Source organism: Chelonoidis abingdonii, chromosome 2 (assembly GCF_003597395.2).
Source record: "Chelonoidis abingdonii isolate Lonesome George chromosome 2, CheloAbing_2.0, whole genome shotgun sequence".
NCBI lineage: Eukaryota > Metazoa > Chordata > Testudines > Testudinidae > Chelonoidis > Chelonoidis abingdonii.
Genome location: NC_133770.1, coordinates 91,539,358 through 91,553,029, shown reverse-complemented (window position 1 = coordinate 91,553,029; position 13,672 = coordinate 91,539,358). Strand labels below are relative to the sequence as shown.

General features: G+C 45.3%; 1 protein-coding gene across 1 annotated transcript in view; it reads right to left on the bottom strand.

The window, feature by feature from the left end:
• The window catches only part of ITGA9 (integrin subunit alpha 9), a 303,615-nt gene that overhangs the window by 268,814 nt on the left and 21,129 nt on the right, over positions 1 to 13,672 (bottom strand). The window contains exon 5 of the mRNA XM_075062573.1: positions 262 to 329. Within this exon, the coding sequence (XP_074918674.1) occupies positions 262 to 329 (68 nt within the window). The remainder of the gene's footprint in view (positions 1 to 261; positions 330 to 13,672) is intronic.

Below are 13,672 nucleotides of genomic sequence, written 5' to 3'. Positions count from 1 at the left end.
ATGTGGTTCATATGTATTATGTAATGTATGAGTCTTCACAATGACACATTTCCAGAACTGTGGGAGGAGAGACATTGTAAAAGGTGGGTGTGTTTGCTGCGTTATTGAAGTCAGAACATTATAAAAGGAAATATGCCAAGTGCATAGAATGCAGCTAACGGCACGTTTCTGTTTCCACACTCCTTTCCAGTGTACATGGCAAAACAAGCAGGAAAATGCATCCACAAATGTGAACTTTTCATCAAAGCCACCATTACCCACCTCAGTGAAGAAGCCTGCTATTCCAGCCTGACACGAGCCATGCTCTTCCCCATATTTCTTCTTATACTCTAGATTGGAGGGGGAGGAAGAAAACAAACCACAGTCACGTCATTCTGTGCCAGCTGTGTGCAGCTCACAGTTCGCTGAGCTCCCTGCTTCATTCCACATGTACTGCTGAGTGCTGAGCCACAAAAAAGACTAACTGGAGCCAAAGGAGGAAAAACTCAGGAATTCAATGAGCCTCAGAAATTTAGGCCTCTCTTCCACAGTATATGTATACGTATATTGCCAAAACTGACAGTTGACCAGTCTCTGCTGAAGACGAACAGCAGCAACAAAAAAATCCCATTTGTGATCATATATGGCTACAAACTTTCAGTGACAGGACAGGAATAGTAGGACAATAGCAAGAGGGCAAGAAAGCAGACCCAGGAATTGTAGGTCTCAGTGGTATATACCAGCAGCAACAATATTGCCTATTAACTTATAATTGTATAGTTTAAGGCAATATATTCTTCTGTTCCCAGCTGAGCTGTCCAGCCACATTGCTGTAAATGTTGGCTAAAAGTTACAAAAGGGAGTAGGACCCCTGGATTCTCTCTCCAGGTCTGTCATTCACTTGCTGTGTGGCCTTAGGCAAGTCACTTAATCTCTCCTGTGCATCAGATTTTCCATCTGTAAAATAGGTATAGTAACACTCAAACTATAACATAGCAGTGTAGTTTTATGCAAAGTAGTATGGTGAAGCTTAGTATTGATAAAGTGCTTTGAGTGCCACGGTTAAGATACTATATAAAAGAACAAAGTATTACAATACTGGTGTATTCAGCAAACCAAACTAATCACAATCACCCTCATCCCAGACTTATTAGCAAATAAAATCTAGGTCTAGTGGGCGGCAGGACACTCCATTCACCCAAAACAATAAAAGAATCCTGAGAGGAAAGCCCTGTGCATTTATTTCCACTTTCATATTGTCTGCAATGCAACTGATAACACATTTCATCCCTTCATAACGGTTCATTTCCAACTCTAAGAGATACCCAAAAATCAGGGCCGGCGCCACCATTTAGGCGACCTAGGCAATGGCCTAGGGCGCCAGAATTTTGGGGGGCACTATTTTACTGGGGCGGGGTGGCACACGGGTCTGGGGGACCTACCGCAGTCATTTCGGCGGACGGTCCGCTGCTGGAAAGGCTCCGGTGGAGCTGCCGCAGTCATTTTGGCGGACGGTGCGCTGGTCTAAAGGCTCCGGCGGACCTACCACAGTCATGCCTGCGGCAGCTCCACCGGAGCCTTTACAGCAGCGGACCGTCTGCCGAAATGACTGCGGTAGGTCCACTGGACCCGCGGGGGGCAGCGAAATGGCCGTCCGCCTAGGGCGTCAGATACCCTGGCGCCGCTCCTGCCAAAAACATATACCTCAAATTCATCAAACTTGCATTCCAACGCAAAACCTTAACATTGACTTCATATGCTTCTGGATTAACAGGTCAATCATACATCACACTGACTGTCACAGGTTCACACAGCTGAGGAGTTATTCTGCCATAACACTGCTAAGCAGGCCAAATTAACTTTTTGTGGGCCCAGCACCAAACATATTTGTGGGAACCCATTGGGGAAATAGGGCATATGACGGGGGGTGGTCCACAGAGGTAGAGGCCGGTTGGGGGCAACGAGGTGCAGCTCAACGGGAGTGGCCCCACTCAGCCCAGCACAAGGACGCTGTTTACAAACCCACAACTACTAGATACATACTGGTCCACCCAGCCCTGCGTTGCCAGCATGCCCCTCCTATACTGACTTCCTCCACAGATCCCTATGCCCAATACCCCTGGTCCCACTATGCCCAGCACCCCCTGCCCAGAGACCCCTCCCACTGACCTCCCACCACAATTGCACAGCACCCTGCCAAAAACATACCCCCCTGCCCAGCTCCCACACCTACAGATCTCCTACTGTCCAGCACCCCCTTCACAGTCTCACCATCACAGCTGTACAGTGCCCCATATTCCTGAGGGAATTTTGCATCAAATTCTGTGCATAATATTCTAAAATTCTGCATTTTTTTCCAATAAATAAATGTGGAAGCTCTGCCATGGCAGTAGGGAGCACAGGCCACTGAGGTGAGAGAATACCCTGCAGCCTCCCCTACCCTCCCTGGGACAGGGACTTGGCAGTGAGGCTGAACCTGACCCTGACACAGCACAAGGGCCACGCCTGCCACAGAAACAGCCTGGGGCCCTGCCAGGCACACCAGATGTGGGCAGGAAGGCTCAGCCTGGAAGTAGGATCCAAGTGCAGAGAGGTTAGTGTGGGGAGATTCAGATGGGGGTAAGAGGGTTCTGTGGGGGCAGTCTGGGTGCAGGCAGCTCAGTGGAGGATCTGGATGCACAGGGAGGTTCCAGGTGCAGGGGCAGCAGGAGTCTGCAGGGGGGACCAAGTGAAAGGGGTTGGACCTCAGCGGGTTTGGGGGGGGAGGGGATCTGGGTGCAGGGGAGGTGGGGTTCATTTGGGCAGGGATGCAGCTGCTTGGGGCTCAGTAGAGAGGGTGTCTGAGGTGGCTCATCAGGGGGGTACAGATGCAGGGGAGGTGGGGCTTGTCAGGGTGAGGGTTTGATGGGCCTACTTAACAGCAGAGCCCCAGCTGCTGCCAAGGGGATCCGCATGCTGGGCCCCCACTTCCCCTATCTCCTTCTCTTTCCCATCCCATCATAGGTGCTGACTTTTGGCTTTGCCAGTGGATAGTTAAGGCACAGGCCTGCGGGCTAGGTGTTCTGGGTTTGTTTCTCTGCTGTGCCACAGACTCCCTGCTTAGCCTTGGGTAAGTCATTTCACCTCTGGGGGCCCTAGATTCCACCTGCCAAATGGGGCTAATGCTGACCCTGCCTCCTAGGCTAAATCCATTCATGGCTGTGTCATGATGGGGGAAATGAACATACCAAAGTTGGTAGATCTGGGATGAACTTCTTCACAGACTGAGAATGAGACCCAGCTCCATATAGAGGGAAACAGGAGAGAGAGGGGCTCAGGCCAGCTCTACCCAGAGGGGGGGCCTGGAGCCACCCCTGCCAGGGTCGGGGTTCCTCCTCCTCCCTCACTCCCCCCCCCGCCCCGCATAGCTCCTGCCGGGGTCAGAGCTTCTACTCCTCCTAAACCACCACTGCACCCACCAGCCCTAGGCTAGCTGGGCTCACTTGGGTCACCTGATGGCTGCTGTAGCCGGAGTGGAGCCTGAAACCCTACAGGTGGATGCCATGGCCAGCAGCCCAAGAGGTGCAGGGTGGTTCCTGTTGAGCAGTGGTGGGGTTGGGGCAGAGGCTTTGGAGAAGAGGCGGGGTAGGGGCAGAGCAGGGGCGAGGGCAGTTTTCCTGGCCAGCTGAGCTGGCCAGGGGATCGGGCTGGCCGGGGCCCCTGCTAACTCTGGGCTCAGGGCCATGGCACCATGGTAAACCCAGTACTGCTGCTAAGGTCATTGTCAAGGTTTAAACGGAACTCTGCAATGGTTTAGGAATCTTAACTATGGTGCAGCTATCACTGTATGCCAGCTACATGTACTTGGCCTCTACCCTTCTTGGAAGAAATGGAATGTAACATGGCTGCCTGTTTGAGCTTCAGAATCAAAAGAGCTCAGATCATCTATAAAGCGTGGGATAACTCCAAAGGAAACAGTGCTGCCCACACGATAAACCAATCGGCTGTATGGGTGGCCAGATAAAAATTTCTCCTCTCTACAGGGCTGGCTCCAAGCACCAGCTTATCAAGCAGGTGTTTGGAGAGGCAACTCGGGAGTGGGGCGGCACTTTCAGGGATTCGGCGGCAAGTCCCTCACTCCCGCTCGTAGCGAAGGACCTCCCGCTGAATTGCCGCAGATCGCGATCGCAGCTTTTGGGGGGGGGGAGGGGGCTGCTTGAGGCGGCAAAATCCCTGGAGCTGGTCCTGCCTCTCTCCTACTACTTATTACCATTCAGTCTTTGAATCAGAAGGACCCCTGAAGTGCACAGACTACTTCTTCAATCTGTACAAGTTCTTCAGCACTTATCTTTGAGTTCCTCTCTCCACACTGCCAAGTCCCCTCCCATGAGCTCCAGCTTGATCACCAAAACTCCTCACTTTCCACCTGGGCCAGAGGAAGCATTTATGGCTGTATCAAGGCCTCTTATTGCTAAAAATCAATCTGTCTCCTTTTTATTCAAAACACTCTCCAGTTATTTTCTAGAGACAAACAGGAACCATATCTCCTAAAACGAACACCCCCAAACTCTCAAAATCTGAACCAGAATCTTCACAATGGGCCAAATCAAAACCTGGCATCCAAAACACTCTGAACTTTAGAGTGTTTAAAACTCAGATCTGAATCCAAATTTTGCCATGTGGGCCCATCTCAGTTTTCTGAGCTTTTTATTCCAAGCTTTACCAAATGAATGAAGGTGCAATTGCAACATATTGCCACTTCCTGCATATTACAACATCTTCCCCTGGATAAAGGGGGCTCTAGGGAAACAGAGTAATTGAGTTTCTAAAAACATTCATCATATAGCCTGGTAACACTTTACAATAAGTAACCATTAACTCCTTGCTAAATTACAAAGGAATTTACAAGGAACTGCTTGGCATGTTACCCCTTTAGAACCAAATCAGTTCCTCATGGTGTGTGTTATTCCACTGAAGACCAAAAGAATTTAATAAACCATTGGTTTCTTCATGGAAACCTTTTTTAAAACATGTACTAAAGGAAATAGTGACAGGACTAACAAGTAATTACTTTAGCATTTCACACTAGTAAAAACACCTAAGGTCTAAACAGTTAAGTAGGTGAATGACATTTTGTCACAGCTGTGGGCTCTCTCAATTTTTCAAAATCTGCTAAAATTGCAGATAGTGCTGAGAGTGACAGGTCTGATGGCATAATCAATTCAAAGCACAGCCTTGATCCTCATGGTGCAACACATGTAGATAACCCCTGGGTCCACACAGTGGAGTTCTTCTATGTGGGCTCAGGGTCCACCAGCATGGTGCATCTTTCAGGTCCAGAGTTTAAGGTAGCAACTCCACTAGGAACATATGAAAATTTGCTTTAAAAAACTCAAGTTCTCAGGGCAGTTCATCTGTATCCCCACCACTTTATTACTAGCCCTGCACAGACAGTCATTTGTGGAGTTAGCCTCTCCTTGTAAGGGAGGATTTTGTATTTGTTTATTTAAAAGTGGTCTTTTATTTGACGAGGACCAACAGTCACAGCTTTTTCTTTCTAGAATTACTTTTCTGGGACGATGCCAGGCAGGCAGGAATGTCACAGAAGCCCTTTTTTGTTAGAGTCTATCTTTCATCCTTAAATAGGACTGTGCCAATGTCTGTCACATATTCTTGATCTGTCCAACTTGAACCCTTTGATTCCCACCACAGTAACATATTTTTATTTAAATGGGACATGCTCATCCTGTGGAAATTCTCTCCTCACCCTGACTCTGTACCTGAAAAGTTGCCCTGTAATCTTTCATGGTCACCCACTTATGGTCTAATTCCACATCCTATACATCTGGCTCTCAGGAAGTGTCAGTTTTCCAAGACTTCAGCAGCTTTGCATAGGTTTTTTTCATTGTAGACACCTAATCCTTCTGAGAAGATAGCGGTCTTCTTCATTATTTTAAAATATAGCTTCTTTTGCTGATGAAAGTTATCAGATAGGTAGCCCTGGAAAATGATCTCTGTTGTTTATCTACAGGACAGATGCAGCTCATGTAGGTAACACAAAATTTCCCACGCTAGTAAACCAGAGTGCCTCGGCTCTAATCTAGAGCGACCATTTCTATGAGGGAGAAGTTATTTCATCATCTCAACTCACTGACTCCTTGGCCTGCTGAAATTGCTAAAATGGATCACCCAGGTGCTTAGCTAGAATAAGTCAGGCTAGCTCCACTGAGCACAACAGAACTATACCGATTTGCACCTGGTGAAGACCTGGCCCAATGCCAGTGTGTTCAGAACTGGAGTGAGACCATCATTTCATTGTGCACACAGGCCACCAATCATTCACTATGCAAGTAACAGCTTTCAGTCACTACCAACCTTACCAGGACCAGTGACTTGGAGATGAAAGACTAATCACTTATTAATAGAGATGGTGGGGAAATTGTCAACAAAATTATTTTTGCCAGAAAATGCCAATATATTGAAACTGAAACTTTTTGTGGGAACATATAGGTTTCGATTAACTTTAGTTGGGATAGGTTTTCAGGTAAAAGAGAGAGAGAGAGTGCACGAGTGTGCACCATCCATTCCAGAATAGCCAATAGCCCAGTTGCTAGGGTACAAACCTTAGATGTCAAGAGATACAGAGACTTGTTCCTGAATCTCCCACGTCACCAGTGAAGGCCCTAACCACCCGGCTATAGAGTCAGTCATTCGCTCTGGCCCAATGAATATTTAATTGATACCAAGGGGAAGAGCTCCAAGAGGAGAGATTAAGATCCACCGCAGAATAGCTAATAGTCCAGGGGTTACAGCACTGACCTGGGATGTAGGTTTACATTGCCGCTCTTCCTCTTTCACACCAGAGACTTGAATCTCATTCTCCCACATCCCAAGTGAGTGTCCTATCTAGAGTCACTCTCTCTTTTTCATTTACATTTTTGGACGTCTCAGTTCTGTCTTGATGAACATGAACGTTTTGAAATCTTGAAAACGTTCATGACAAGAACACCATTTCCCACCCCACTATACTCATTAAACAATCTTCTCCAAGCCTCAGACTTTTAAAAATTGGTTTAGCCCTTCATTTAGGGGAGCAGATGGGAAAAACAATATATTTTTTTTAAAAGCACAGCCAACCTCCATGTCTTCCTGCTAAGGAGCTATAACAACTGCTGCATGCCAGTCCTGCTGACATTTTGATAAACAAATGTTTTATTTCATGAAAACTAATAGAGTTGGCTCATGGTTTAGTTGAACATGTTCTTCAAGAAAGTCACTGTACAATTCAGCTTTCAAAAACCAAACATTGCCAAATGTTCAAATTGCGTACCGAAAAATTAAATGAGAAGATTTCAGGCAGATAAGGATATAAATTAGTCCCAATAGCACAGCAAAGGATGAAAGTCAATTAAAACATAATATTTCCAGTTCTAATATTTTCTCCTTTTTCTGCTTCTTCTCAGTTATGTCCAGATTGCAATGATGCCTTTCAACACAATCTGTCATGGGTTTAAAAATGTTATTGCTCTTTATTATTTATAAAGCACCCAAAAGCATGCTCCCACTGATTTCAAAGGAATTTGCATCAGACCCGTATAGGACAAATAAAAAGATAAAAGGTGAAATCCTGCACACACTGAAATCATGGGAGTTCTACCACTGATTTCAATGGGGCCAGGATTTCACCCACAGTTGCCACACCAAAGAGCTTACAACAATCTAAAGGCCGTTCCTGCAAATACCTACAGCCATAAGTGATTTTATCCACAAAAGTAGTCCCATTGGATTCAATGGGACATGTACTCACTTGCATAAGTGCTTGCAAGATCAAGTCCTAATGGGGGACCACAAACAAATGTAAAAGAAGAGAAAGATAAGGTGAGGAAGAATAAAGGCTTTTGCAATAGGTGTGTGGAGTCACTCAGGTTTGGCATACATACTTCTAGATGATTCCAGAAAGATTTTTGGGCACAGTGTAGCTGTGCTGGTTCAAGTGACTAACTGTTCCAAGTACAATCTAGGTATGGACTCAGGCGCTACGCTGGCTCACGCCACCATGCCTACATTTCTATTTTTAGCACACTAGCATGGCTATGTCTACTTGAGCTGGAAATTACAACTTCTGGCACCAGTGTAGACATACCCCCCAGTCACCCATTGAAGATGTTCTGCTGTGTATAAATATTATATATTCATTGGGCCAGAGAGAATGACTCTATTGTTCAGTGGTTAGGGCACTTCCTGGGTTCTGGGAAACCCAGTCTCATTGCTCTAATGACTATTACATATAAAGTGGAAAATCTTCAAAAGGAGAACGAGTGACTACACACCACCCAAGAACATCCCATAGCCCAGTGGTAAAGGCACTCTTACTAGAGGAGGAAGAAACAAGTTCACTTCCTTTCTTCACATCAAGCAGAGTGGGGAATTGAACTAGGGCCTCTCACAACCCACGGGAGTGTCTTAACCACTGGACTAATGTTTTTCAACATTCGAAAAAATATACTTCAATATATAGCATTAGGGGAGAAATGAAGAACCTATTATTGTTTGAAAGAACTGAAAATGTAAAATTAATTCTAAAGTTAACAGTGGGTAGGATTTGTTGATTGACATGATTCTGCAACACGTTGGACTGCATCCACTGAGGCTTACATTTTAATAGAACGCACTGTATAGCTTTCTTTGATGCACAGAGTTCAGTGTTTCCAACTCACTTATATAGCCAATACTGTCTGTTCCAAGCAGTAAGCCTATATTTCACACAAATAACTGGTTATGCTCTCCTTACATCAATGGGCTCTGGGGAAGTCATCTAGTTAAGTAATTTCTGAATTTGTATATAACCACAGCAGGCTGTTATACTGCCTGTTGTCAATGAAAGGGGGCATTAAAGCAGTTTAATTTGAATGAATACTACGATATATCTCTGACAATAGAACATGGAAAAAATAAAGTGGGTTCAAACCAGACTGATTTGGACCATTTCATAAGAGTAGCCTTGCAGTGCACAGAACCATGTCCTCTCTTCTACCTACCTCCATACTCATATTGTGCCCCCATACCATCATTGTGTTATCTTAGCACTTTCATGTGTGTAGATCAACTTATCCTCACAGTACCCTGGTATTAGCCACATTTGACAGAAGGGTAACTGAAGCATGGAAACTTTAAGGTATATCTGCACCACAGCTGGGAGCAGGCCTCCCATAGCTCGTAGACAGACATGCACTAGCTCCAATGGAGCTAAAATTAGCAGTGTGGACATGGTGGAACAAGTAGCAGAATGGGCTAGCCACCCAAGCTCAGGCAGGCTTCTACTCAGGAGATTAGCCCATGCTTCTGCCCAGACCACACCACCCACACCGCTCTTTCCAGTGTTCTAGCTCAAGCAGAGCTAGCACATGTACCTACCCAGGCTGAGGGAGACACTCCCAGCTGTAGCGTAGACATATCCTATATGGCTTCTACAGTACAAGTGTAGGTAAGTCAATGGCAGACATGAGACTAGCACCCAGGTCTCCTGATTTCCAGTCCAATGCCTTTACCCCAAAGCCATTCTTCTGCAGGTCACCCTTCCCCCATCACATCTCATCTGCAATTGCTGCCTGTTACCACTCGTGCAAAGCACTGTTAGTAAATGCAACTGCCTTGATATCACTGTAGCTGAAACCCTCATAGAAGCCTTCATCTCCTCTTCCCTCGACCATTGAAACTGTCTTCTCTATGGTCTCCGCATACCCAAATTCTCAGACTCCACCATGCGCAGAAAACTGTGGCCTGCCTCCTCACAAATAAAGAGAGTCTCAGTCATAATACCCTCAACCTCAGAACGCTCCAATGCCCCCCTATTTCATCCAGGATCTAGTTCAACATTTCTTTCCTGTATTCACAGATCTTGTCTCTCTGCTTCCCTGCTCCCTCTGCTTATCTAGCCTCCCTTGTTCTCTCCACAAGATCTTGCTACTGCTCATTCAAGATTTCAAAAGACATTGACAGTTACAATATAATGCCATTTTTAATGTCTGAAAGTTGATGTGATAGGGTGTTTTCCCTCACTTCAACGCATGCTTGTCACTACAGCTGGGTGAAAGGTTTCAGACAAATAGTGACTATGACATGAATTCATTGGATTGTTTTGAACAAAAAAAACATGTGTGACTTAAGTGCCATTCAGAAAATCAGAGGAGAACACACTGGTGGCTCCCCCCTTGTACTCAAATGATTAGGGCGCTTACCCAGGATACTGGAAACCTGGGTTCAAATCCCCACTTGACCTGATTCAGAGCAAGGATTTGATCTTGGGTCTCCCACATTGCAGGTGAGAGTCCTAATCAGTGAACTCAATAGCATCCTGGGCAAAGTCTCTCTCACTCTCTCCTGTTGAAGTTGTTCCACTTTCTATAAATAATTAAATAGTCATTGGACCACAGGATGTGAGAACAATCCCATAGCCGGGAGGTTGGGGGATAACTTGGTTCCAACCCCTGCTCCTGTGTCTATCTTCCTAGTCACATGAAGTAATAACTGTTGGCAGGATTAGACCTTCGGTTGTAAGCACCTACAGGCTTCTCATTCATCTGTAAAGCACTGTGCACCCTTATAGTGCTACAGAATTAATCAATATTTGCAGAGCAGCTTGCTCAATGCATGAACCATGAGTAGATAAATTCACTAAGGGGGAAATAGCCAAAAGGCACAAAGGAGAGTATTAGGCTGATTTTCATGGGAGTTGGGTACCTAAGCCCCCTTTAAAAAGCCTCTGTCCCCCTCCCGCCAATCAAAAAACTTACAAGATAAAACAACAAAAGAAAAGATAAACCCTGACCTGTTTGCCTTGTATCAGAAAGCCAGGAAGAGGATTCTTAAATTGCAATTAAAAAGAGAGCTGGATGAGGAACTGACCCTTCCTGCCCCAAACCAAATGAAACAAAATATTGCTTAAAAGCATTAGCTCCCCCCCATCAAAAAAAACCACACAATAAGAATTTAAAGAAACACAGATTGCTATGATGTGTCCTCAGTCATTTGCACTGGGAGCCAAAGACAACACATTTAATCCCAATCTCTTCTTTCCTCTGTTTCAGCATTTCACCACACTGGGTGGAAATGCTAGTTGTCTTTATGGCCTAACACCCTGGTATTGAGTTTATACATACCCCAAAGCCAGAGGAATCAGAGTATGGCTCTCAGAAAACTGGTAATGGATAACTGGCCATTCTATGTCTCTGGACGGAAAATCTCTATATTCCCTTGGAAGGACTGAACAGGGGTGAGTACTGTTCATAGAATGTCAGGGTTGGATGGGACCTCAGAATGTCATCTAGTCCAACCCCCTGCTCAAAGCAGGACCAATCCCCAGACAGATTTTTGTCTCAGATCCCTAAACGGCCTCCCCAAGGATTAAACTCACAACTCTGGGTTTAGCAGGCCAATGCTCAAACCACTGAGCTATCGCTCCCCCCCATTCTATAGCCACCAGAAATTATTGTTTAAGTTTCCCACCTCTCCCCCCTCCCGCTCCCTCCCTGTGAGCCTTACACCACAGAACTAGGAAACCATTTCATCTGTCTGTCCCCCCTTCTGTTAAATTGTCTCTTATGACAGCAGCAGCCCTTTATCTCTGCCCATTAAGCGAGTCGGGGGACAGGATGGCTGGGTTCCTAATTTCCTTGTAGGCCACATTTGGCAGCCATTAAAAGCAAGGACAATCAAGTCAGAGTATAGCTTGGAAGGCCTTAGCTTTGTGCCCCACAAAGCACTTCAGTTCATACAAATCAGATTAGCTTCTAGCCAGAAAGATTCCACTTAACTAGCAGGCCTTTTGCTGCTCTTATTAGCTCTCAATAGCTTCCAGACTTCTGTCAGCTGTTTCAGGGAGACTGGAGAAGAATAAGACACATCGAGACTACTATCTTGTTTCATGACTGACCTCCAGTAAGGAAGTTTCCATTTCCTCTTTTGTTTTTAATTACTGAATCTGTATTATACAGCGAATCATTACTAAATACATAGCATACATTAACAATACGTCTGCTCCATGTAGAGCAGTTAGATGCCTCTCATTATAGCTTACGTGGCAAATACTGCACTGCCTATATAATTGTATCTTATACTGTTCCAATTATAGATAACTGAAGTCCCAGGGCTTGATCTTGCAAACGCATCTGATAACTTGGAACAGTGCTTGTGAGCATGAGTGTTCCTGTTGGCCTCAAGCACTGTCCCTTAGAGCAAGTGTTTGTGGGAAATGGCTCTTATTCTCCAATTACCTTAATTATATTGTGCATATATTATTTCTACCAAATTCTTTATTTCTTTCCTTCAGTTTGGCTGTGCTGTTCACTAAAAGGAGGATTTTTTCCCTTTACTTTCTGAAGGGCTAAGGGGAAAAAAAATAAAGACCACAGGAAGGGAGGGTTCCAGTTAACCCTTCAGTGACGGATCACAGCAGTATCTTGTGTTTGAAGAATAAGCCAAATTACTTTATAGAAACCTGAAAGTCACAGAGGTAAACAAGAAGCAAACTCAGTCACCCTTGGTGATACCATGGGACTTGATGCCTAACAAAGGAACGAACAAATCAATCCTAAACCTCCCATTTTCATTCTAGCATACAATGAAATTAAGCCAATAGCACAGTGCATCAAAACTGCCAATTTTCCACTGGCTGCTTCACAGATACTGGGCCCACACTTTTCTATTTTCTAGCAATTCCTGGCAAATAGCCTGTCAGACTAGCAGCCGTTTCACTCTGAAGCCATGGTGCACAGAGAAACACGAGCGATCATCTCTTCCAGGAGCTGCCTCTCTCCAATTATTTCAGACTGACAGTTTTTAAAAGAACACCCGGGTGGTGAAAAGGGCTCAGAGGAAATGTTGGAAGTGATTCTGCGTGTGAGGAGGAGGTGGAAAAGGGGGGTAATAAAAGTTAATATTGCAGGATAAGCAATGCATTGCTTAAGTATAGTCTTGGCCCAATCCTGCGAACAGGAAGACAAGCAAACAAAAGAAGACAGTATTCAGGATAGGAGGATTTTATGGCTCCCTCACATTTTGTTATAGCTCAAGTGAAGCAGTGGGTTTAAATATGGGATCAAAACCATACAAGTTTCAGATGAACATTTTTGGGACCTTCTAATGATGCTCAAAGCACAAATGTTTGCGGTCTACAGATAGGCATAGATTTTTTGAGATTGGTTACATGGGTTTCCAATGCAGCCTATGAGAACTGGACATATGGTGGGTTAAACAATTCTCCAGACACGCACTGCAACATATAGTTTATCTAAGTTTGCCAGTTTTGTTATGAGCTTTGTCTTCAACGTACTAGGTCTGAACAATCCCTAGGCTTGGAGCAAAACCCAAAGCAGCGAGAGACACATCCATTAGCAACTGAGGAACTGGCAGACATCTACTGTGTTAACTCTCCCCCACTTACTAATGTCAGCAGCCAGCCTGTCACCAACTGCTCCTGACACTGGAAATCAAAGGCAGTGAAATCTTGCCCACATCAAACTCCATCTTGGCCTTCAAACTCATGTTTTTTCAGTCCTTGGAGGGAGGGAAGATTCGTGTAGACCAGTGGTTCTCAAACGTATTTGATTGGGCCTCCCTTATTTGTGCCTGTAGTCATTTACACACTGAGTACACTTACCGCCACCCAGCTTTGAAGGCAGAGCAGACAGCAGCAGCAGCAGCTGCAGGTTGGGTG